Consider the following 20,214-nt stretch of genomic DNA (forward strand, 5'->3'; position numbering starts at 1 on the left):
ACGGCAACAGCAGCTGAGCATGTCCTTAGTTGTCCAAGAGAAAATGTGTTCGCTTGAATCACCTCGACGGAAATGAACCAGAACACAGTCACACACACACACACACACATATACACACACACACACACATATTATGACATCACCATTGCCACTGCACTGATTTTTGCTGCTTAACTCGAGTGTAAAGATTAACCCGTTCCCCTGTTGGTCACTGTGGTCCCATAAATGATTGCACGAGAACAGCGAGAGACACACCAACTTTGCTAATACAGGCTCAGGAGACAGGAGAAGCTTTTGTCACACACACATTTACACACACAGGTTTGGCAGCAGTCATCTCCGTATCTTACTCATCTTCACATCTTTGATGAGTCACAGCCATGATTAACCCAACTCTTACTTCCAACAATGAGCTCAGTGTGCCTGTTTGACACAAAACAGCAGAGAGAGAAACAGGAAGGGACACATATCCACTGTAAAATTGGATTTAAAGTAATAACAAGGATGGGCTGATATGAGATGATCATACTGTGTTTCTTTGGTGACTAATGGGTGTGCCCTGTCACTTTGATAGGAGGAATGATGAAATTGAAGTTGTGCATTGTAAATGTGACGCCCTCTACTGCTACAGTGTGGCTATAGCGCTCATATACAGGCAGATGTTTGTTTGCAATAAAGCACTTGCAGAGAGTCTCCTCATTTGTCACCACGAGTACACAAACACATAGTGTGACTGTATATTGTCTGCAATATTGGCTTGATATTAAAAACTGTATGAAATTGTTTCCAAGTACGTGTGACAAATGGCTGCTCTTTTCTTTTCTCTTTATCATCTTTTCACATTCATTTTTTTCCATCTGATCCCTCAGTTTTTTGTTGTTGTTTTTTTTTTTGCCAATTTGTTTTCCAGATTCGTTTGGCTTTCTCCCAGGTTTCAGTTCTATCATTTTTCTATTGTTTCTAGCTCAAGCAACAGTTGAAGACTTCCAGATCCGACCCCATGCCCTTTATGTCCACTCTTACAAGGCCCCCACCTTCTGTGACTACTGCGGGGAGATGCTGTGGGGTCTCGTTCGGCAGGGCCTTAAATGTGAAGGTGAGACGCACGACACACACACCTTGCCGACGTTTGAAAAGCCCCGTTGTGTCACTGCCTTCCTTGGGACCTTTTACTGTTTCTAAGAGAAAAGTCCGAATCTGTGCTGCATCCACACACAAAAATGCACAAACACACCACATCGCTAACTTCAATAATATATCAGAGAGATCAAACAAGAAAGATTTGGTCTGGGCACTGTAGTGAGTGAGATGCTTGACATTCAGATCCCAGTGGAATTACAGCACACCGACTACCCTTTCATTTTTTTGTCAGTGTTGGATCAGATTTGAATTATACTCTTTCATTTTCATGTCATCAGGCTGCAGTTGAAGCCATCTCTCACAATTAATTACATCTAAGCAGTTAAGATTTATCTAACAGTGAAACATCCACAGTCATAAATTCTCCTATTCAAACCTATTCATCAGTGGAGCCATCTTGTGGCTGATGTGCAAAATAGAAAACATCTTTTTTTTTTTGTCCACTTCACAGGTTGATGTGTTGTGTTATGCAGCATTTTAACACCTTTGATTGTTTGTTTCGTCACATCAGGATGTGGGCTGAACTACCACAAGCGCTGCGCCTTTAAGATCCCTAATAACTGTACTGGTGTCAGAAAGAGACGGTTGTCCAATGTCTCGCTGCCTGGACCGTCCCTCTCTGTTCCCCGGCCTGTACCTGCCGAGAATGCTGTGGTCGTCCTGGATGAGGTGAGTTCTGATTGGTAGATGATTTAGATGTATAGGTATGCTTAGATGGAAATGAATAAACCCACAACTATACAAAGAAGAAATATGAATGAAAGGAGGAAACATTTATCCTCATGTATAAAATGAACTGGCTGGAGTTTTGATATCATCCTAAATCAGCCTGGAAACCAAGTGAATTGTGAGGCAGTGTGCATGCTGCTCACAAACTTTGTCTTAACCATTAGATGTTTCTAAACTTATCAAATTTGGCTTTTTTCCATGGGTGACTCTCCAGGGCCCCGTTGTCGAATACCACTGATGCATAAAATTGAAATGAGCTGCATGCAGCTCTGTGGATAGATCCTCGTTGAAGTCTTATGAATTCTTTTTGCATAAGCCCACTCTGGAATATTCTCCTCTTGTCTGTGTCCCCACGAAAGGTCATCTGGAATTGTAATTATGTTAATGACATTAAAAGTCCATCGAAGTGCAAGGTTTTGTGTCTACTCACTTGTTGGCCATAAAAACCCCTCTAAAAGCTTGCTTCTCATTTCTGTCAGGAACTTCCAGACTGTTTGATTCATTCACATGAAATCAGAAGTAATTGCTCATATGTGGTAAAACACGACAAATCTAATAACCTTGTATTGACCACTGGGATTGTGTAAACTACACAAAGTCATGCTAACTCACGATGACTGATTTCTTTCTTATTCTTCCACTGCCATGTCATTATTCACTGTCTTTAACTATCACTCAGATACTCCCTTTGAGGCTGCCCTTCCTCTACTTTTCCCCCACTTCGTTTCCGTCCTGCATATGGTTTTTAATTCTTCCTAACCTCCCTCGATCTTTTTTTTTTTCTTTTCCATTTTACGCATCCGTCCAACCCTAGCAGCAGAGGTCCCATCAGGAGGCAGGGAAGCGGATCCTGTCTTGGAGCGGCAGGCCCATCTGGATGGAGAAGATGGTGCTGGGGCGGGTTAAGGTGCCACACACCTTCGCCATCCACACCTACACTCGTCCAACGATCTGCCAGTACTGCAAGCGTCTGCTCAAGGGTCTCTTCCGCCAGGGCATGCAGTGTAAAGGTAAGAGTCCATATGAAGAGACATTAAAAATCACACTATGGAAAATATTACAGATGCTTTTCTGTTAATGTTTGAATCTTTTTTTTACATTTTCATCTACCAGATTGCAGATTCAACTGCCATAAGCGTTGTGCTTCAAAGGTACCAAGAGACTGTTTGGGGGAAGTGGACTTCAATGGAGGTAAGTTCTACATCCATTTGATTGCTTTAATTTCAACAGTGATACAGTATATCTGGAGTATTTGCAACAGTGCTGTTGATGTGCATGTGTAGAGCCAGCCAGCCCTGGCCCAGACTCAGACACCACCATGGATACCATGGAGGTGGACAGTAGTGACTTGGATGGTAGCAGAGGACTGGATGACCCCGAGGAACCCTCAACCCCAGATGAGAGGATGTTTGACATGGACTCCCCCTTCTTGGACAGAGAGAAGGATGAAGAGCCCATCAAGACTATTAGGTATGACCATATTGATTGAATTAAATCTACATTTCTGTTTTCATTGGAAAATGAAGAGATCCCTTCATAATCCATGTTTTTTAATGTAAGTGATCTACAATCCTCCTTTTGTGCAAAAAATTATTTAAACATTTATTTGGAGATAATATTAGGCTTCAGTCATCAGCACTAGTCAAACCAAATCAGTGTCTTCAAAGTTACGGTCTTTTTAGTGCCAAATTCCCTCTTTTGTTGTCGTTCCACTGCAGCTGAACAGGAAGACACTGTCCGTCGAGACAGTAAGAGGGATGCTTTTACAAAAGAGACTGTATCTGTGGAAGATATGACTACCTTAGATGGCTGAAGTCTTATATTATCTTCAGATAAACTTCTAAATACATTTTTGTTCTTGTATTCAAAGCTCACTTGAAGGGGGGACTTTTAATGGTCAGTATGAACAGGAGGAATGACTACAGCAAGACAAACATGTATCAATGTTAATTTGGGCACCTGACGGTTGTTTTAGGACATGAAAAATTGTGAACACATCCTTTAAATGTATTGCTGATGAAGTGTACATTTCTGTAGGTGGCACTGTTTGCTTTGTTGCTTCAGTCATGGGTTTCACTATTCATGCCTGCCGCCTACAGTAATTCTTTTTTCATATATTAGTTTTTGGGGCGTTGTTGTTTTAAACCACCAGGTTCATCTTATGTTTATTCTACCAGCAGCATTTTATGTTTCTACCAGATTTGGCACTGCTGCAAACATAAAATGCATTACTTCCTGTACAGAGTTTCTGTTAGGAAGGACACTAACTGCTTGGAAAAGCAGATACAAAAGGTTTTATGAACAAGTGAATTAAGATGTCATTATATTGAATTATAGTGAATTGTCATTATTCTAAAAGAGTTTTAATCAGTAAAATCCTTCTTTTTTTATGTGTGTGTGTTTTCTAGCCCTTCCACTAGCAGCAACATCCCTCTGATGCGGGTGGTCCAGTCCATCAAACACACCAAAAGGCGGAGCTCCACTGTGGTGAAAGAGGGCTGGATGGTTCATTATACGAGCAGGGACAACCTGGTAAGACTGATAACCCCAAAGCCCAACAGAGGAGCCCAGTTTGAAATGAGCTGTGCTTAGCCTGTATGCTGGGGGAAAAAAACTCCTTCTACCAAAGCTGTTCACATGTGTTGAATTCAGCACAGAAGGTATTTTCCTCGCGAAACAAAAAAATTAAGACAACAGTTACGTTGGTAGGTGATGTATTTTTTGCCATTTATACTAACTTGGACTTCACTCTCCCCCTTTTTTTTTTCTTTTCTTTTCTTTTTTCTTTTACAGCGGAAGAGACATTACTGGAGGCTGGACAGCAAGAGTCTGAGTCTGTTCCAGAATGACACCGGAGCCAAGTTCTACAAAGTAAGCATAAAGCTATCATCTCTGGAAAAACATGTCTCTTCCTCCATCAAACCCACAGTAACATTCATTAAAATGTCAGCAAATGGAGCAGCTTGATGCAAGTTGATTCAGTGTTGAATTCATGGTGAATAGTATTGAAAAGGAACCATTGCACTACTTGTTAGAATTCAAAAGGAGTGATGCTGATGCCATTTAAAAGGGATCTGGTTTTATTTCCATGTTTGGATATTGTCTGTCACACTTATGAGAGATTTGTAAATAAAATCTAAGCAGCAGTAGCTGTGTGACTAAACATGAGGGCTATCATGTTGCAACCGTGAACTACACTGAGGTCAGTTCGGCCTGCTGAAATTTCCCCTGTGGTTTTTCACACTGCAGTTTGGTCTCTTCCTTGCATGAAGTGAAAGGATTGAGTCACTGGCAGTCTCTATGTTGAGCTATTGTTGTCTTTATCAGATAACTTGGGACATTTGAAGGGGTTTTAAAGCAAAAAAAAAAAATAGACTAGCAGAATCTCCAAATCCGAAATGAAATGGATTGACAAAAGACGGTTTCAATCCATGATTATTAAAACGAACTGATATCAATCGTCCGGTCAAATTCGAATTGGTTTATAGATCGTACGTCCTCGTTGACCGCTTGCGAAACGCTGTAATTTCAACGTGCAAAATCAGCCGTGGAGAGCGTGTGACACTTCCCGCTCAATGCCAGCATCGTAGTCAGTCATTACACTGCCGCAGGGGCTTAATAGCACAGTAATTACACACTGAAGACTGAGGGGGGAGAAGGTAAAGACTTCCACATGTGTGTTGTGGTTGTGCGTAGGGTGGGGGATGTAATCATTTTATTGTTTGTGTCCCTTTGTGTGTTTTGAGACTTTGACACCTACTTCAACTGTGGTCAGAGTTGCGATGTGGTACGATGGCGCGTGGGACTTCTGCAGAGTTTCCAGCACGAGAACCAGCACCCTTGTCTTTCAGTGTGTGTGTGTGTGTGTGTGTGTGTGTCTGTGTGTGTGTGTGTGTGTGTGTGTGTGTGTGTGTGTGTGTGTGTGTGTGTGTGTGTGTGTGTGTGTGTCAAACAGGTGGTTTTACACACAGCTGTTTATATAGTCCCTGCTTTCTTCTACTTCTCACTACCTCTACTTACACTGGATATGAAACAACAAACTTCCCTCATACTTGTCTCCCAATTATTCTGTCACACCCTGTATCCCTCGCCACCGAAGCCTCGTAGAGGAAACCTCAGTGGGGACAGACACCTCAGGGTGTGTTTACTAGAAGCTTTATGTGCTTCTTTATTATCAAGTTGGCACTTAGCTACGTTTAAAACCTTCAGGAGGCTAATCGAAGGCTAGCTCCAAAGTTTGGTCTTAGTTCCATGCCTGTTTGGCTCAGGGTAGCAGATTTCTATCCACGATATATAAAGAATGATGTTTTCCTGTATATACAGTAGAAAAAGAGTCTGTTAGGGATTTCTTTTCTAAGACCACAGATAGCGGTTCTCCATATGCTGAGTCTGTATCCGGGAAGCCTTCTGTCTTGGGCATTTTTCCTCTCATTTCTCTGAAGTTTCCTGCCTGCTGCTCATCAGTGTGTGGCCACTGTCCTCCCCTCTCCCCTTTTTCTTTATACCTCCGATCTGATTAGTGGCGGTCGCGTGGTGGCTCGCTCGCCAGGCATGGCAGCCATTTTCTCCATTTGGAAGCCATAACGGCTCCTCGTTTGAAGACGAGACCCCTGTACTTGTGGCTTTCTCTGAAGAAAATTTCATAGGGTGAGGGGGCTTCTCTCTGTATCTGCCAGATTGATTCCTGTCACACACACACACAAACTCACTCACCCACCCACTCTACCCTGTGGAACGGTAGTTGCTGTGTCTTTCGTCTCAGTGGCTAGCGGTAGCGCCAGCGGCTCGTGCTCAAATGGGGCCTCTGGCTGGCCCTGCCTTGTAATCAGGGAACCAGAGCGCTTCAGCCGCCGCAGGGACTGCTCACGTGACCCGGCCCTGCTAACCACAAGCACTTCATCTGATACTCTGTGGTGAGCCACGCGGAGGGGACAGCGTGCGCCTCTATGAGCCCCCATTGGCTGGAAGCTCACTGTGTTTTTTATTTATTCAACCCTCCCTCCTCTCTTTGATTTGACAGTGAAGTTGGAAGAGGAAGGGGGGACTTTTAAAGTGTGTTCCAGCTGTCCTTTATGAGTGTGCTCATAAGACTGAGAAGGGTAGAGGAGAAAGTTAGAGCTGGGATTTTATAATCAACTCTGTGATTGTACCCAACAACTGAGTGTGAGGACGTTTGGAGGGTGTGAGTGTTACTTTACTCTTTATCAGTATTGTTGCATTGTTGAACAGTAGAAATGTCTCTGCTGCAGGTTATCCAGCAGGTGGAGTATCCTTCAATGAAGTATTTTTCCACCTTTGATAAGTTTGTTTTAAATTAGATTATCAACTTTAAAAAAGTGTGGTCCTTGTTGTTTTAATTTATTAATACATTTATTTATTCACTCTTTAAGTCGCCATTTCTTCCATGGACCATTATATCACCTTCATCTTATTATTGTTGATAGTTCTCTTCTTTTTTTTTTTTACATCTCCTGCCAAGGAAATATCCTTATTATACAGTATGTACATATGTATGATGGGTGTGTTGAAGTGTTTGTATGTGTTCTGATCTGCTGTTGGACTCTTCACACTGTGTTATACACTGTTTTGATGAGGATTGTTGTTGTTTTTTTAATAGCAAAGAAATAACTTATTCTTTAGGTGTATTGGCTTTTGTACACACTGCCAAAAAAAAGAATTCTGGATTATTTATCTGAGAAACTTAGAAGGTATTTATTAGTGGAGTTTTACTGAGTCTTTCATTCCTCCCACAGGAAATCCCTCTGTCTGAGATCCTCCAGGTAGAGCAGTCCAGAGACTACAGTAATCTGGCACAGGGCAGCAACCCTCACTGCTTTGAGATCATCACAGCCACCATGGTCTACTATGTAGGGGAGAACAACGGCAGTCACTACCACAGCCCTGCGCTGGCCGCCTCGGGAGTCGGCATGGAGGTGGCTCAAGGTTGGGAGAAGGCGATCAGACAGGCCCTGATGCCTGTCACCCCACAGCCCAGCGTGGCCAGTGCTGTAGGCCAGGGCAAAGATCATAGTAAGTAGACCTGTAGAATATGTTACAGCTTTATTTAATAAAAGCTTTGATATGTTTTATGCATGAATCTGGGATAAAAGTTGAACTAGGATATTGTTTTTTTCTTTAAAAGTTGATTGAAAAAAAAAATTAAGACAACAAATAGTGTGCTTACTTTCACAATGGGCCCATTAATGATAACATTTGCTTTCCTAGCATGACTTTCACATGAAATGTTATTGACATGTTTCAGATAATATTGTCTTTACATAAAAAGGAAGTTCAATACAAAATGTTTTGTCTCACAAAATTCCCAAAATGTGAATTGTTAGTTACCAGTCTAAAATTCTTATAGAAAAATTATGACAATAAATAACATTTGTAATATAATTTGATAGGATAGTGGTCAGTTTGTGACTGTGTGTGATTGGTTCTTAAAAGAATTGGCATTTCCTCTTTCACCTATGACTTGTAATATTACAGGATACCTTCCATAAACAAAAAGTGCTTGGCTTGTATAAGTATAAGGTTTGCCTATATGGAAAGAATTGCACCATCGTGGTTGAGATGGTCAAAAAAATGCTTAGTTGGCCTTCCTTAACTTGCGTTACGGGCAGGGGAAACCCTGTGTTGGTGTTTGTAGGCCAAAGGAAGTGAGTCTGTGAAGCACAGCACTGTTTGGAGATGACAGTGGTAAACTGACATGACTGCATGACATGACTGTGCAGATACATAATCTGACTCACAGTAGTTAGCACGGAGGTGTTATTCTGCTAGGGTTCAAATGAGATCAAAAAAGGATTGGTCCCTAACAACAAAGAAAGAGTTATCTCTGGGTGTGGGCGCTATCATTTGAAATTTAATGGTTATAATTGATTTGTTGTTTAGAGATTCACATGAGAGTTGCATAAGAAGCAAAAGGATTTCAAAGTTTGGTTCTTAGATTAGTAAAAAGCTGCAAGAGGCCTGAAACAGACTCATCATGTCCCCCTCAAAACATCCTCACCACAAAGAAATGATAACACTGTGTAGAAGCATGTTTGTCCACAGATCTGTGTTCATTCACTAAGTATAGATGGATTAACTTGAATGAATATTTAATCTGCAAATGTCAGTATAATTTATGGCCTCATTATGTCTTTCAAAAGCAAAATCTTGTTTTCCAAGATTAAAACTACATTTTTGTGTGTAGCATTAGTTAAATGATCACAACATCATGTTTTCTACTTTCTTTTATCTCTGGCTTTCTATTCATTGGCCAGTATGCAGAATTAGCCCCTGCGGCTGTCTAAATTCCAAGTGATGAAATGCATTACATACTTGCACCATTCAGTCACACATAGCTTCCCAGATCAATTTTATTGCCAATGTATTGTGTAATAAAATGCTTCATTATGTTGGAGCTGTGACTTATTGCATGCAGCTGCGATAAGCTTGAAGGTTGTGAAAAAGAAATACTAGTATGTGAGCGATGCTCCTATAATCACTGGCTGCTTTATGCATTGGTAAAGTCATGTGTTTTCCCCTCCAGAAGAGCTGTCCATCAGCATATCTGTGTCCAACTGCCAGATCCAGGAGAATGTGGTGAGTGGGGCTTCTTTTTTCTTACACTGTAACACTGTTGCCTATTGCACAATTTCCCAGCATAGCCTGCACATGCATGCATTCGTGTGCTATTAAAGTATCTGTTGTGGTGAAATAAGAAATTGTATCCCACTGTTTTTTTACCAAAAGCTTCCGTGGAAGCTGTTTTGCTGCACGAATGAGGAAGCTGCAGCTTCAAGTTTTGGTCAAGGGACTTTAGTCTCAGTTCCACTTCTGTAATGAGTGAAAGTTAAATATTTAGCAATACCAGAAAACAAACAGCAACATTTTTGCTGGGGTTTTGATGATGTAATTGATATCCGTTGGAAATAAACAGAATATTACCAGCAATGAAAGTAAAATACAGTAATTATGTAATAGTGTAAATCTTTTTTTTTAATAGGATATTGCCTCAGTGTACCAAATATTCTCTGATGAGGTGCTGGGATCAGGCCAGTTTGGCATTGTGTATGGAGGTATGTTTCACTTTTGATATACAATAAAACCTCATTCATTTCATGTAAGTTCTGTATAAATTCTGTTAAATCTGGAGGCTATTAAAGTTCTTTATTTGACCATGTCCCATCATATTTTAGGCAAACACAGGAAGAGTGGCAGAGATGTGGCTATCAAGGTTATTGACAAGATGAGATTTCCTACCAAGCAGGAGAGCCAGCTAAGGAATGAGGTGGCCATTTTACAGGTGACAACAAGAATCCACCAAACAACAGAAATGATGACTTTCTCAAAATTAAAATGAAAAAGACAGATATTCCTATTCCCAATTGAGTTTAGGCTGAATGTATTTATCTCTTCTTCTTCAGAATCTGCATCACCCAGGTATCGTCAACTTGGAGTGCATGTTTGAAACACCAGAGCGGGTGTTTGTTGTCATGGAGAAGCTTCATGGCGACATGCTGGAGATGATCCTGTCCAGCGAGAAGAGCAAACTGCCTGAACGAGTCACCAAGTTCCTAGTCACACAGGTCTGTGTTGCAGAAGTACGCTTCTCTTTCCTTTCTTCCTCTCCAAATCCTTCTCTCTTTATCCTCACTTAAGTCTTCAACATCAAGATTCTAGTGTTTCCACTTAAAGGTAGAATAGTCTTCCTAGATGAGATGAAAGCAGCTGTTAGATCTAGAGCATATGCCGGTGCTTTTCAACACTTAATACGTGCACATTTCCTTCACTTCTTGCAAGAACTTTTATGTATTGTTTCTTCTTTTTCTATCATAGTCTTCTGTCCCTCTTTCTCTGTATCCTCCCGTCTCTTTTTTTTCTGAGTGTGTTAGCATACTGTGCATAAGCCTCTGCTCCAGCTCCGGAGCCTGTTTATTCTTGTGGTGAGCTGATTGGGGGGAATTGTTTACGGGATCGGTCTGCATGGCATCACGGCCTCCTCCCTGGCCATGGATTACAGCCTGCAGCGTGCTGGTGGCTTTGTGGCCTGATTAGAAGAGGCAGGCCCCTGGGCCTCCGTGGATCCTGAGCTCTAAACAGGAGCGGGGCCATTAACAACAGCCCCATTAGCTGCGGCGGGCTTGGCTCTGATGTGGCCGGGAGGACTTCTGTCAAAGCCAGGGTCAGGACAGGGGAGCCAGGCGCACTGTGGTTTTGGTACCGGGCCATAGGCAGACATGCGTGCAGCAGAGCTAGTATATGCCAGGCCTCGTGAATATAGATTGGATGATGAGATGAGATCATATGTCTTGATGTGAAGGTACTGGTCAAGATGGAAGTATTTAAGTGCATTAGTATGCTTATACTACTGTTATTTTTCCATATGGCAGCACCATACTTTTCTCCTGCATAGATTATACAAATACTTCCCTGTTTATACCACACACTACATTAAAACAGTTACATTGTGGAGTTTATAGTATTGTCATCTGGATGTTTTTAAGCTAGACCTCTGCTTTTTTGACTTGTGTCTGCAACAGATCCTGGTGGCCTTGAGACATCTGCACTTCAAAAATATTGTTCACTGTGACTTGAAGCCTGAGAATGTACTACTGGCCTCCGCTGAGCCCTTTCCTCAGGTAAGAATAAAAAGAAACATTTGCATCATGTGTTAATACAGGCACCTGTGTGTGTGTATGTTCTGACCAATTTTCCTGTTGTCTTGCCAGGTAAAGCTGTGTGACTTTGGCTTCGCCCGTATCATCGGTGAGAAGTCTTTCCGGCGGTCGGTAGTGGGCACCCCGGCTTACCTGGCTCCAGAGGTGCTGCGCAGCAAAGGCTACAACCGCTCCTTAGACATGTGGTCAGTGGGAGTGATTGTGTACGTCAGCCTTAGCGGGACATTCCCTTTTAATGAGGACGAGGATATTAACGACCAGATCCAGAATGCTGCCTTCATGTACCCCCCTACGCCCTGGAAAGACATCTCCGCAGAGGGTAAGAAGATGTAGTTGCTCCGTTTCTTTTAATATCTAGTGCTTTGCTACGGCATGTCTTTCACTTCCCTTAGTGTTTGGCGGCCTGGTTGTACCTGGTTGTAGTTTAGATTCAAATTGATTCTCAGTCATGTAGCCTCTTAGCCATCTTCCCCACCTACATGTCTGGGCCATCTGAATTGTAATCTGACTTTTACTTTGTCTGTGGTTGATATGAATCACTTTCAAATCTCCCTGACTGCCCAAGCTGCAGCTCCTCCCACATACAGTGTTGAAGAATTTACATGGTGAAATAAATGTGGTGTCGATGCTGATATTTAAACCCCCGGGCCCGAGCTCTGCTTGTTACAGACTGTGGCTTTTCATCTGTGGGCTGCATCAACTGTGGCATGACACATTTTGAAAGTCACGTTGTTAAGTGGGTATTGAATGATATGTATTTGGGTGAAAGTATTTTTATGATGCATTGATACAATCTGCACCATGTCAATTTCCCTCACAGCCACAGATCTGATCAATAATCTTCTCCAAGTCAAGATGAGGAAGAGGTACAGCGTTGACAAGTGTCTCAGCCATCCTTGGTTACAGGTGACATATGTATTTTTTTAAATATATTTTTCGCTGGTCCATTTGAAAACAATTATCTATACTGTCATCTATCAAATAAAGCTAAGGATGCCAAAAAACACAAACAGAGTCATTTCTAAATAGTTAATGTCACAAAGGATGTTTCATTCCATTAATCTGATTGTTAATTTCTCTTTTCCTCAGGACTACCAGACATGGCTGGACCTCAGGGAGTTCGAGACGCGACGAGGCGAGCGCTACATCACCCACGAGAGCGACGACGCACGCTGGGAGGAGTACGCGGACGAGCACAGTCTCGTTTACCCCAAACACTTCATCATGGCTCCCAATCTGGACGACATGGAAGAGGACCCCTAGTGGCACAGGGGGCTTACTACACCACATGTATTAAGGATGAAGGATTGTCACAGGGACTTTTCGCATGAAGCTTTGGGAGCGGTGGATTTTCCCTCCAAGACTGTTTGTTGTGGAAACAGAGAGAAGCCGATCGGGTTGAGAATTACTCCCCAGAGGCTTTAATAGTGGGAAAACCCAACAGAATTTGTAGCATGATGAACTGCTACAAGCAGTCGGCAGACGGAGATGCGTGCCACGGAAACGCATTAAGGAACTGTCAGGAGAGAAGAGCGCTCTCCTTCTTTTTGCACGATATCAAAACATTCCACGGATTTGCTCAAGTTTGGTTCATTTCAAGAACAGTCCCAAGCCAAAATACATAAGAACTTAATAGTTTACACACATAATTTTGAGTAATAATACGGCTCTGTTCTTTATGTGAGACAGAAAGAAAGAAAGAGAGCTTACCCCAGGAGTAAAGGGCACTTTTCACAAGGGATTTACAGTCTGAGAATATAACACACATACGTTTTGTTCTCATTTCCTAACAGTTTGTGAGACTGTCCTCTGGCATGAAACTGGAACTATCACATGCATTTGTATGTTTTTTTTAATGTATTTAGTAATTGTGGTAGATTTTTGCACTATATTACCATTGAACATAGCAATTGAATAGAAACACTATTCGCTGCTACAGAGAACATGCCCAGTCTAGGTGCAAAGTGTTAAAGAGTGATAATCAGTAGCTCACACAGTATTGGCTGCTTTGTCCCATTTATTTTCATCCAACAGGAGTTTATTCATACTTAATACATCACGAGTTTGATCTGTTAGTGGCAGCTAACAGTGTGCAGGTTTTTAATCTACTTTCTCCTGGAGAAAGCGACCAACAGACTTGGACCAAATATATCAAATCTGAAAAACAAGCTAAATAAAAATGATTAATTTCAGTATTTCCAAGCTCTTTTTCTTTTGTGAAATTGTGAATTTCTTCAGTGTGATACAAGACCATAAGACCCAGATCTGTCAGTAAAAGCAATAATGGAGCCAATTCTTCTAATCAGTTTTAGGCTAAAACCAGCAATGGACTCTATGTTAGAGCATCATGTTTCTATGTACCCTGTTTTGTACTTTGGCAGTATTTTTGAATGTGACTTTCCTATTCTGGAATATGCTCTGTTAGTATCTGAAGGCCATTCTAGATTTTACAAAGAACAAAATATTGGTGTCCATTTCCTTTGGAAGCTACTTGTGTGTATTATGTTGTCTGGACTATTTCAACAGCCCGTTTGTCTAGATAGTAAAAGTTTAAATTACGACTTGGTTCACATGGGAGTTTATTGAGCTACAGTTTTGTAGTTAACTCTGTTGGTGTGTTTTGGGAGTACATTCCTGTGTCCTGTTGTCCTTTTCCTGTCTTTGTTGCCGCTGGATTGGCAGGTGTCAATGTTTTGTATATTTCAGTACATACCAATGGAATAAAAACCCAACCTCTTAACTGAGAAGGAAAATGATTTCTTAAAGGTCTGAATGTCTTTCTTTTCTTTCTTGTGCCAAACTTAACCTAAGAATAGATTTTGAATTGGTGTGCCCCTGCATGCACACACGCATCGGACAGCTCTTAATTTTGTATGTTGCATCATGATGAGTGAGTGAGTGCGTAGTGGTAACACATGTCAGATCCCGCTCCCGGCAGCTGGATGTGATTGTTGCACCACACCGAGCAGTTTGCCGGGCCGCTCGTTCACCACAAGGCAGTAATGACATGGTTAAAGAGGGTGGTGGTGATGTGGGGGTTTTCTGGAAGACTTTGAAATCGCTCATGATAAATGCTATCATGGAACCCCTTCAAGTATCAAACGGGTGTTCAACTCCAGCAATATGAATAAAATGTCTTATTTTTTGGATTGTACTTCTGAATAGGCCTTTTGTTTGAATGCACAGTTCACCATACACTACAAAGAATGGACAGCTGTCATTAATTTACCCAAATCTATGAAGTGCACTTTCCTTGATTCCTCTACCAGTGTTCTTTGCACCGAGATACTGGCCGACCACTGTTAGCAATCATGGCTAGCATTATTGCAGTGCTATCTTCTAATAGCCACTGATGAGAAGTTGAGAATACTCTTTTTTTTGTCTCTCTCTCTCTCTCTCTCTCTCTCTCTCTCTCTCTCTCTCTCTCTCTCTCTCTCTCTCTCTCTCTCTCTCTCTCTCTCTCTCTAAACGATATTTAATAATACTCTCCTTTATCTGCTTTGTCTGAATGATTTCAAGATGTGGACTTCCTTTGGAGGCCAGATGACCCCATTAACCCCCATGGGGGAAACAGCCATTTATACAGCAAACATACCCAAACACCAGAGTTCACTGAGTTGGTCGACACATTAAGCAGTAAATGAAATAAACCCAACCTGCCCACTATATCAAGTAATTTAGAATAGCTTGTGTCGGTGAAATCTAAATATATAATTGAAAAAGGTGTTTGTACAGTTATTTAGAAGACAAGAAGTTAAGACCAGAACTCCCTGAAAATGCAATGTGCAATGTCTCCCTCCTCTGGTTGGACATGTGGAACTTTTACTCCTTCATGTCTCTCTTAAAAAATAGATATCAACAGATTTCATACTGTGTAGATATATATGCTGTTCCATTTAACAGTAAAACAATATATCACCTTAGTTGGGGGACCATTTTTAAAGTCCCCTTCAATTTGAAAATGTGTGACAATCCGATACTGCTCCCATACACAAGTGTGATGTGGAAACTTGAAGCCTTCAATGCACATTCATAGACTAAGGTCCTTTGAGTCAGTTAATAGGAGACATAGTGTGTCCAGCAGTAAAACATCTGAAATGAGAAATATTTGTATGTACATAGGTTCTGGGTAAGTAATCAAACTTTTTGTGGACAGAACACATGAAACTGGGAATTGTTATGTCTTAAAATAAGGCTTGAGAGGATCTTTATAAAATGTTGCTGTAGTTTTTATGCACATTCTTCAGGATGAGTATACCATACCTCTATTGGTGCTCTCTAATGGCAAGTTTAAAATATTTTGAATTTAATTGCATGATGTTATGGGCTCATATTAGGATGTAAGCAAATTAGTCATATAGGAGCCCATGTCATGCCTCGAATCATTTTGGGACACTGCATGTATTAGTATTCTTAGCCTGTATTCACTGAGAAAGCAGTTCTCAGTGCTGCCAGAAGGTGTCAGTGTCTGTAGGGTAATCCAGTGAAATTGTAATGGAATAGGTTTTCTAAGAGTTTCCTGACCAGACACAATATGTGAGGTGAAGCCTTTGGATCTTCATCTTCAGACATTTCACAATGTAATATTGTCTACAAATGTTATAAATTACCTGTGCAGATGCCTGGATATAAAAGTCTTTCACATGTTACGAAATACATCTGGATACTCCAGAGGAGTCTCTTTTGAGGTGAACCTTAGAGCACCTTTGAAAATTTGAGAGAGAATTAACATAAGTCAAGATTGCGCTATCAGGTGCGCGTCAGAAATAACTGAAGGATCAGAGACAGTGATCTGTCTTTGTTGCCCTGATCCTGGGGTCTGTGTATATTTGTCGACTGGCTTTGCCTGGTAGCTTCTCAGCAGGTCCCTCATCACCTCAAGGGGAGGTCTGTGTGTCACGCATCTCCCCCTCCGCCCTTCCAACTCCTCTCCTCCATGTCTTCTACTTCTTCTCTCTACTTCATACTGGGTATCCATGGGCTCCAGACCAAACAAGCAAACAAACAAAACAACAGAAAAACCCATCACCCGGACAAGGTTGGTCTGGGCTTGGGGAGAGATGGGGAGAGATCTTGTTTGCTTTCTGGGCCAGTTCCATTTCACTGTGATGGCGGAGAAGGCCTCCCAGGACACGGCTACCCACACTTCTGTTTAACTTCAGGAAGGGGGGGGGGGGGTAGATCAAGGTGGTCCTCAGCACTGACACATCATCTTCCGACCTAATACATAGTTGTAGCCTTTACCTAAGCTGGCCCTGTACTCTTTAGCTGTGGTCTTGGCCTTTATCTGAGGGTCTGTTGGTACAGCATTCATTGGTGGCCTTTCTTCCGTACATCACTGTGTTTCAGTCATGACCAATACATAAAGTGATTCATTTGACAACTTAAAATAGTGAGCACATATATACATATACGTTTGTAAACTGCAGACTTGCTCTGTTCCCACTTCCTCAGCTTAGTGCCCTCTGTCTGTAACTGACTACAACACACACAGAGGCCAGACTGCTTTACTTTGGCTTCTTGTGTCCTTGATGAAGGGCACAAATCCCAAGAAACAGTCTATCTCAAATCTCTAATACAATCTCACAGCACACAATGTATTTTCCCTATCTGCTCCTTCCACATTAAGAACCTGGTGACAAATTAATTCAACTTCAGAGGGCATTTATACCTTATTGGAGACAAATGGTGTATTACATGCAAAATTCAAACAACAAACAAAATGTTCACCTATTGCCTAATTATCTGAATCACGAGTCTTGTATATTTCCCCTTTTGCAGGAAATTTCTAGGTATGTTGTTGAGGAAGTAGATAATAATGCTTTAAGTGAGATGTCTGCAAGTCATGAATCAAGAGTATTAGATGGTGTATTGTAGAAAAAAGGTCAAATCTATGTGTGTGGTTGCTGTTGGGAACATCAAGTCATTCTTTTGTTGTAAAAGCTGCGTAGAGAGGAAATGAAAACTGGAAATGGTTTCCCAGTCTGGGAAAATGCAGACGAGCTATATAGGTATGTTTGATTTGCTGACTCCAGCTGTGCCTGGAGAATTCCCCTGACCCATCCTATGGACTGGTTGCTGTGTGAGGCCACATGTACCTCTGTTGCAAAGCAGGCAGGCGCAATACGCAACCCCCCCACCCCCTCCGAAAGGGCTGGCCATTGAACTCTCAGGCAAGTGGCAATATTTGCTCACCTGAAATACACACATCTTGCCAATTGGGGTCGGGGTGGGCCAGGGACTGGGGAAGGACCCCTTGATGCAGCTGTGGCCCAGAGAAAGACCAGACCAGGAAGTTTTGCGGTGCACAAGGGTGGGGGCCCTCTTGGCGGGGGGCTGTTTAGCGGTGGTGGCCCTATTGTGTCTTAAAGGAGGCAGGGACCGTATTTGTTCGGAGCTGCAGGAGGCTGATGAGGTGCTAATCTGTTGAGTGGCTGTGTCATTGGGCCTCTGTTCCCAATAGCCTGTTAGCTGTCAGGGCCTGTAAAAAAGGCACAATTTACGGGCCCCAGGCCAGGACTCAGCCATCGGTGTCCACGGGTAAGCAAACACAGATTGGACACTTATGTTGTTGCTCTGGTAGGGCAGGCTTTACCACCAGGCTCCTGGGGTGACACGTATGCAGCTCCCTTTCAGCCCTCTTCATGAGCTGTCGGCCCCCTCTATGCTCCTCTGTAAACACTACAAATTAGCCATCTGCATATGGATGGGCCCTCAGTCCATACAGGAAGGAGACAACTGCCCTGGTAGAAGATATAGGCTCTCCTCTAATGTAGACCAGATATAAATTCTCCACTATCAGCTTTTAATTTCTATCCCCATGCATACGAAACAAGGATAGCATTCAGGCGCAGATATGCCAGCGACGTCTTCTTGCTCAAGAGAGTGTGAGATTTTGTTGTATATGGTGCTCTGAAGCATGAGGATAATGAAAGTGCAGGGATGGCCAGCTGTCTGAGATGGGTTCGGGTCAGCAGTCAGAGGTAATCCCAAACTTGAATTTCCCCATCAGCCTGGAATACAGATAAGACAGAGACAGATATAAACCTCACTGACTGACTGACTGACTGACTGATGGAAAAAGGAAATGGACCAAAAGCCTCTCTCAGATGTAGAGCTGAGATGTGTGTGTGTGCATGTTTTCTCAAGAGGTCTCAGAGATGGTTGCAGTCCCACAGATTTGAGGAAATCGAGCATTGTGGTGATCAGAGGAAGATACTGTACTGAAGATTGTCACAGTATCTGGGTTACGCCTCTATTTCAATTGATACTATCAATTCAAAACTAGATTAAAATACTTGATCGATTAATTTAACTGTCATGAAGAAGATGCAACCACTGGGTTATGTCCGTGTCTTTTGAGTCACTTAGGATTAGAAAGATCATTACTGGTATGCAACGTTTTAATCATCAGGTCAGGTTTGCCCTCTCGTCCACACTGACAGGGATCTTGACAGCACGGCGGCCGAGTGTGAACAGCAATAGCTCATCTTGGATTATGGCATGGGCTTGATTGTAGTGATATTTAGACACAGAGCTTCCCATGGGAGCCTGGCACTTTAATTAACATAGCACTACTGCCCCCCTCCTGTTTTAATTGCCTTCAGTCTGTGATTAAATGTGTATTGACTCTGCAGTTGCTCCACTAATGAATAACAATGTGCTGATTTGGTGATATTAGATCTTTTGGCTCTAATACACATCCTATCCACGTTGCTTAGAAAGTTCAGACAGGCACTAGAAGGGGCCATAACATCTGAGTGGATCCATATCAGAGCATTGATAGTGGTGGTGCATATATACAATGTAAAAAATATATCATATATCCACATGAACCTGAGTACTTTTATTTATTCACTTGTTTAATTTAGCTTTTCAAACTTAGTAGGAACATATTATATCTATTTGCACCATTTTATACTAAAATATATTTAATCATACCTTAAATTGTGTGACTTTTGAATGACATACCCTTCATAAAGAGCATATGTATATGCTCTAGCCTATATAAAAGGGTATAATTTATATGCTGCAACTGAATACTTTATTAATGGTTAATAAATCATTGACTAATGTTTTATAGATTAGTTTAAGCCTTTACAAAGAATAAATTCCCACAGTCATGTGTTTATCCTTCCTATTTGGTTACCACACAGTTATAAATGTTGGTAAACCATTATATAAATAAATGCTCATGGGTCTATCTTTCTCTCTCTCTCTCATTCAAATAAGCGATTAGGTCTGCAGTTATATATGTTGTTAATAAATTGTTAATAGATTGCAATCCTCATCAGCTGCAGCTATTTTCTAGAAAGTAGTCTGACTAGTGAGATGAAATTTCACAAGCTGGCAACCCAAAAGTTGGTCTTATTAATGGATGATAAGTGATCTATAAAGCATTATATTATATAAATAAAATCACTCACTATAACATATAAACCATTTTATATAGGGTACCTTATCAGCAAGCTGGGCCTGAATTAGTTTTAAGAATATAAAACTTTATATTGAAAAAATCTGAGCTCTTAAAGACTAAATATAACTCATGCATTCTTTAGTGTCATCTGATCTGTGCATCTCTTGGGATCCCACCTTCCGTATTCTACCCCTGTGGTCCTATAGATAAACTGTCACCTTGTTTGATAAATGAAGGGCAGCGGTCAACATAGGCTCC

At 41.7% G+C, this 20,214-nt stretch overlaps 1 protein-coding gene across 4 annotated transcripts in view; it reads left to right on the top strand.

The window, feature by feature from the left end:
- The window catches only part of prkd3 (protein kinase D3), a 36,984-nt gene extending 22,126 nt beyond the window's left edge, over window positions 1-14,858 (top strand). For 2 of the 4 annotated variants that reach the window (XM_062439907.1, XM_062439908.1), the window contains 16 exons: window positions 965-1,096; window positions 1,652-1,809; window positions 2,684-2,879; window positions 2,983-3,060; window positions 3,153-3,339; window positions 4,278-4,401; window positions 4,663-4,740; window positions 7,623-7,899; window positions 9,410-9,462; window positions 9,866-9,938; window positions 10,059-10,165; window positions 10,287-10,448; window positions 11,403-11,501; window positions 11,592-11,859; window positions 12,361-12,446; window positions 12,630-14,857. In XM_062439907.1, the coding sequence (XP_062295891.1) occupies window positions 965-1,096; window positions 1,652-1,809; window positions 2,684-2,879; window positions 2,983-3,060; window positions 3,153-3,339; window positions 4,278-4,401; window positions 4,663-4,740; window positions 7,623-7,899; window positions 9,410-9,462; window positions 9,866-9,938; window positions 10,059-10,165; window positions 10,287-10,448; window positions 11,403-11,501; window positions 11,592-11,859; window positions 12,361-12,446; window positions 12,630-12,803 (2,252 nt within the window). In that variant the 3' untranslated portion in view covers window positions 12,804-14,857. Of the gene's footprint in view, window positions 1-964; window positions 1,097-1,651; window positions 1,810-2,683; window positions 2,880-2,982; window positions 3,061-3,152; window positions 3,340-4,277; window positions 4,402-4,662; window positions 4,741-7,622; window positions 7,900-9,409; window positions 9,463-9,865; window positions 9,939-10,058; window positions 10,166-10,286; window positions 10,449-11,402; window positions 11,502-11,591; window positions 11,860-12,360; window positions 12,447-12,629 lie in introns of all 4 variants that reach the window. The other 2 variants (XM_062439910.1, XM_062439909.1) reach the window with 2 other exon arrangements.
- Window positions 14,859-20,214: the final 5,356 nt, after the last annotated feature.

This window comes from Scomber scombrus, chromosome 19 (assembly GCF_963691925.1).
Source record: "Scomber scombrus chromosome 19, fScoSco1.1, whole genome shotgun sequence".
In the NCBI taxonomy this organism is placed as follows: domain Eukaryota; kingdom Metazoa; phylum Chordata; class Actinopteri; order Scombriformes; family Scombridae; genus Scomber; species Scomber scombrus.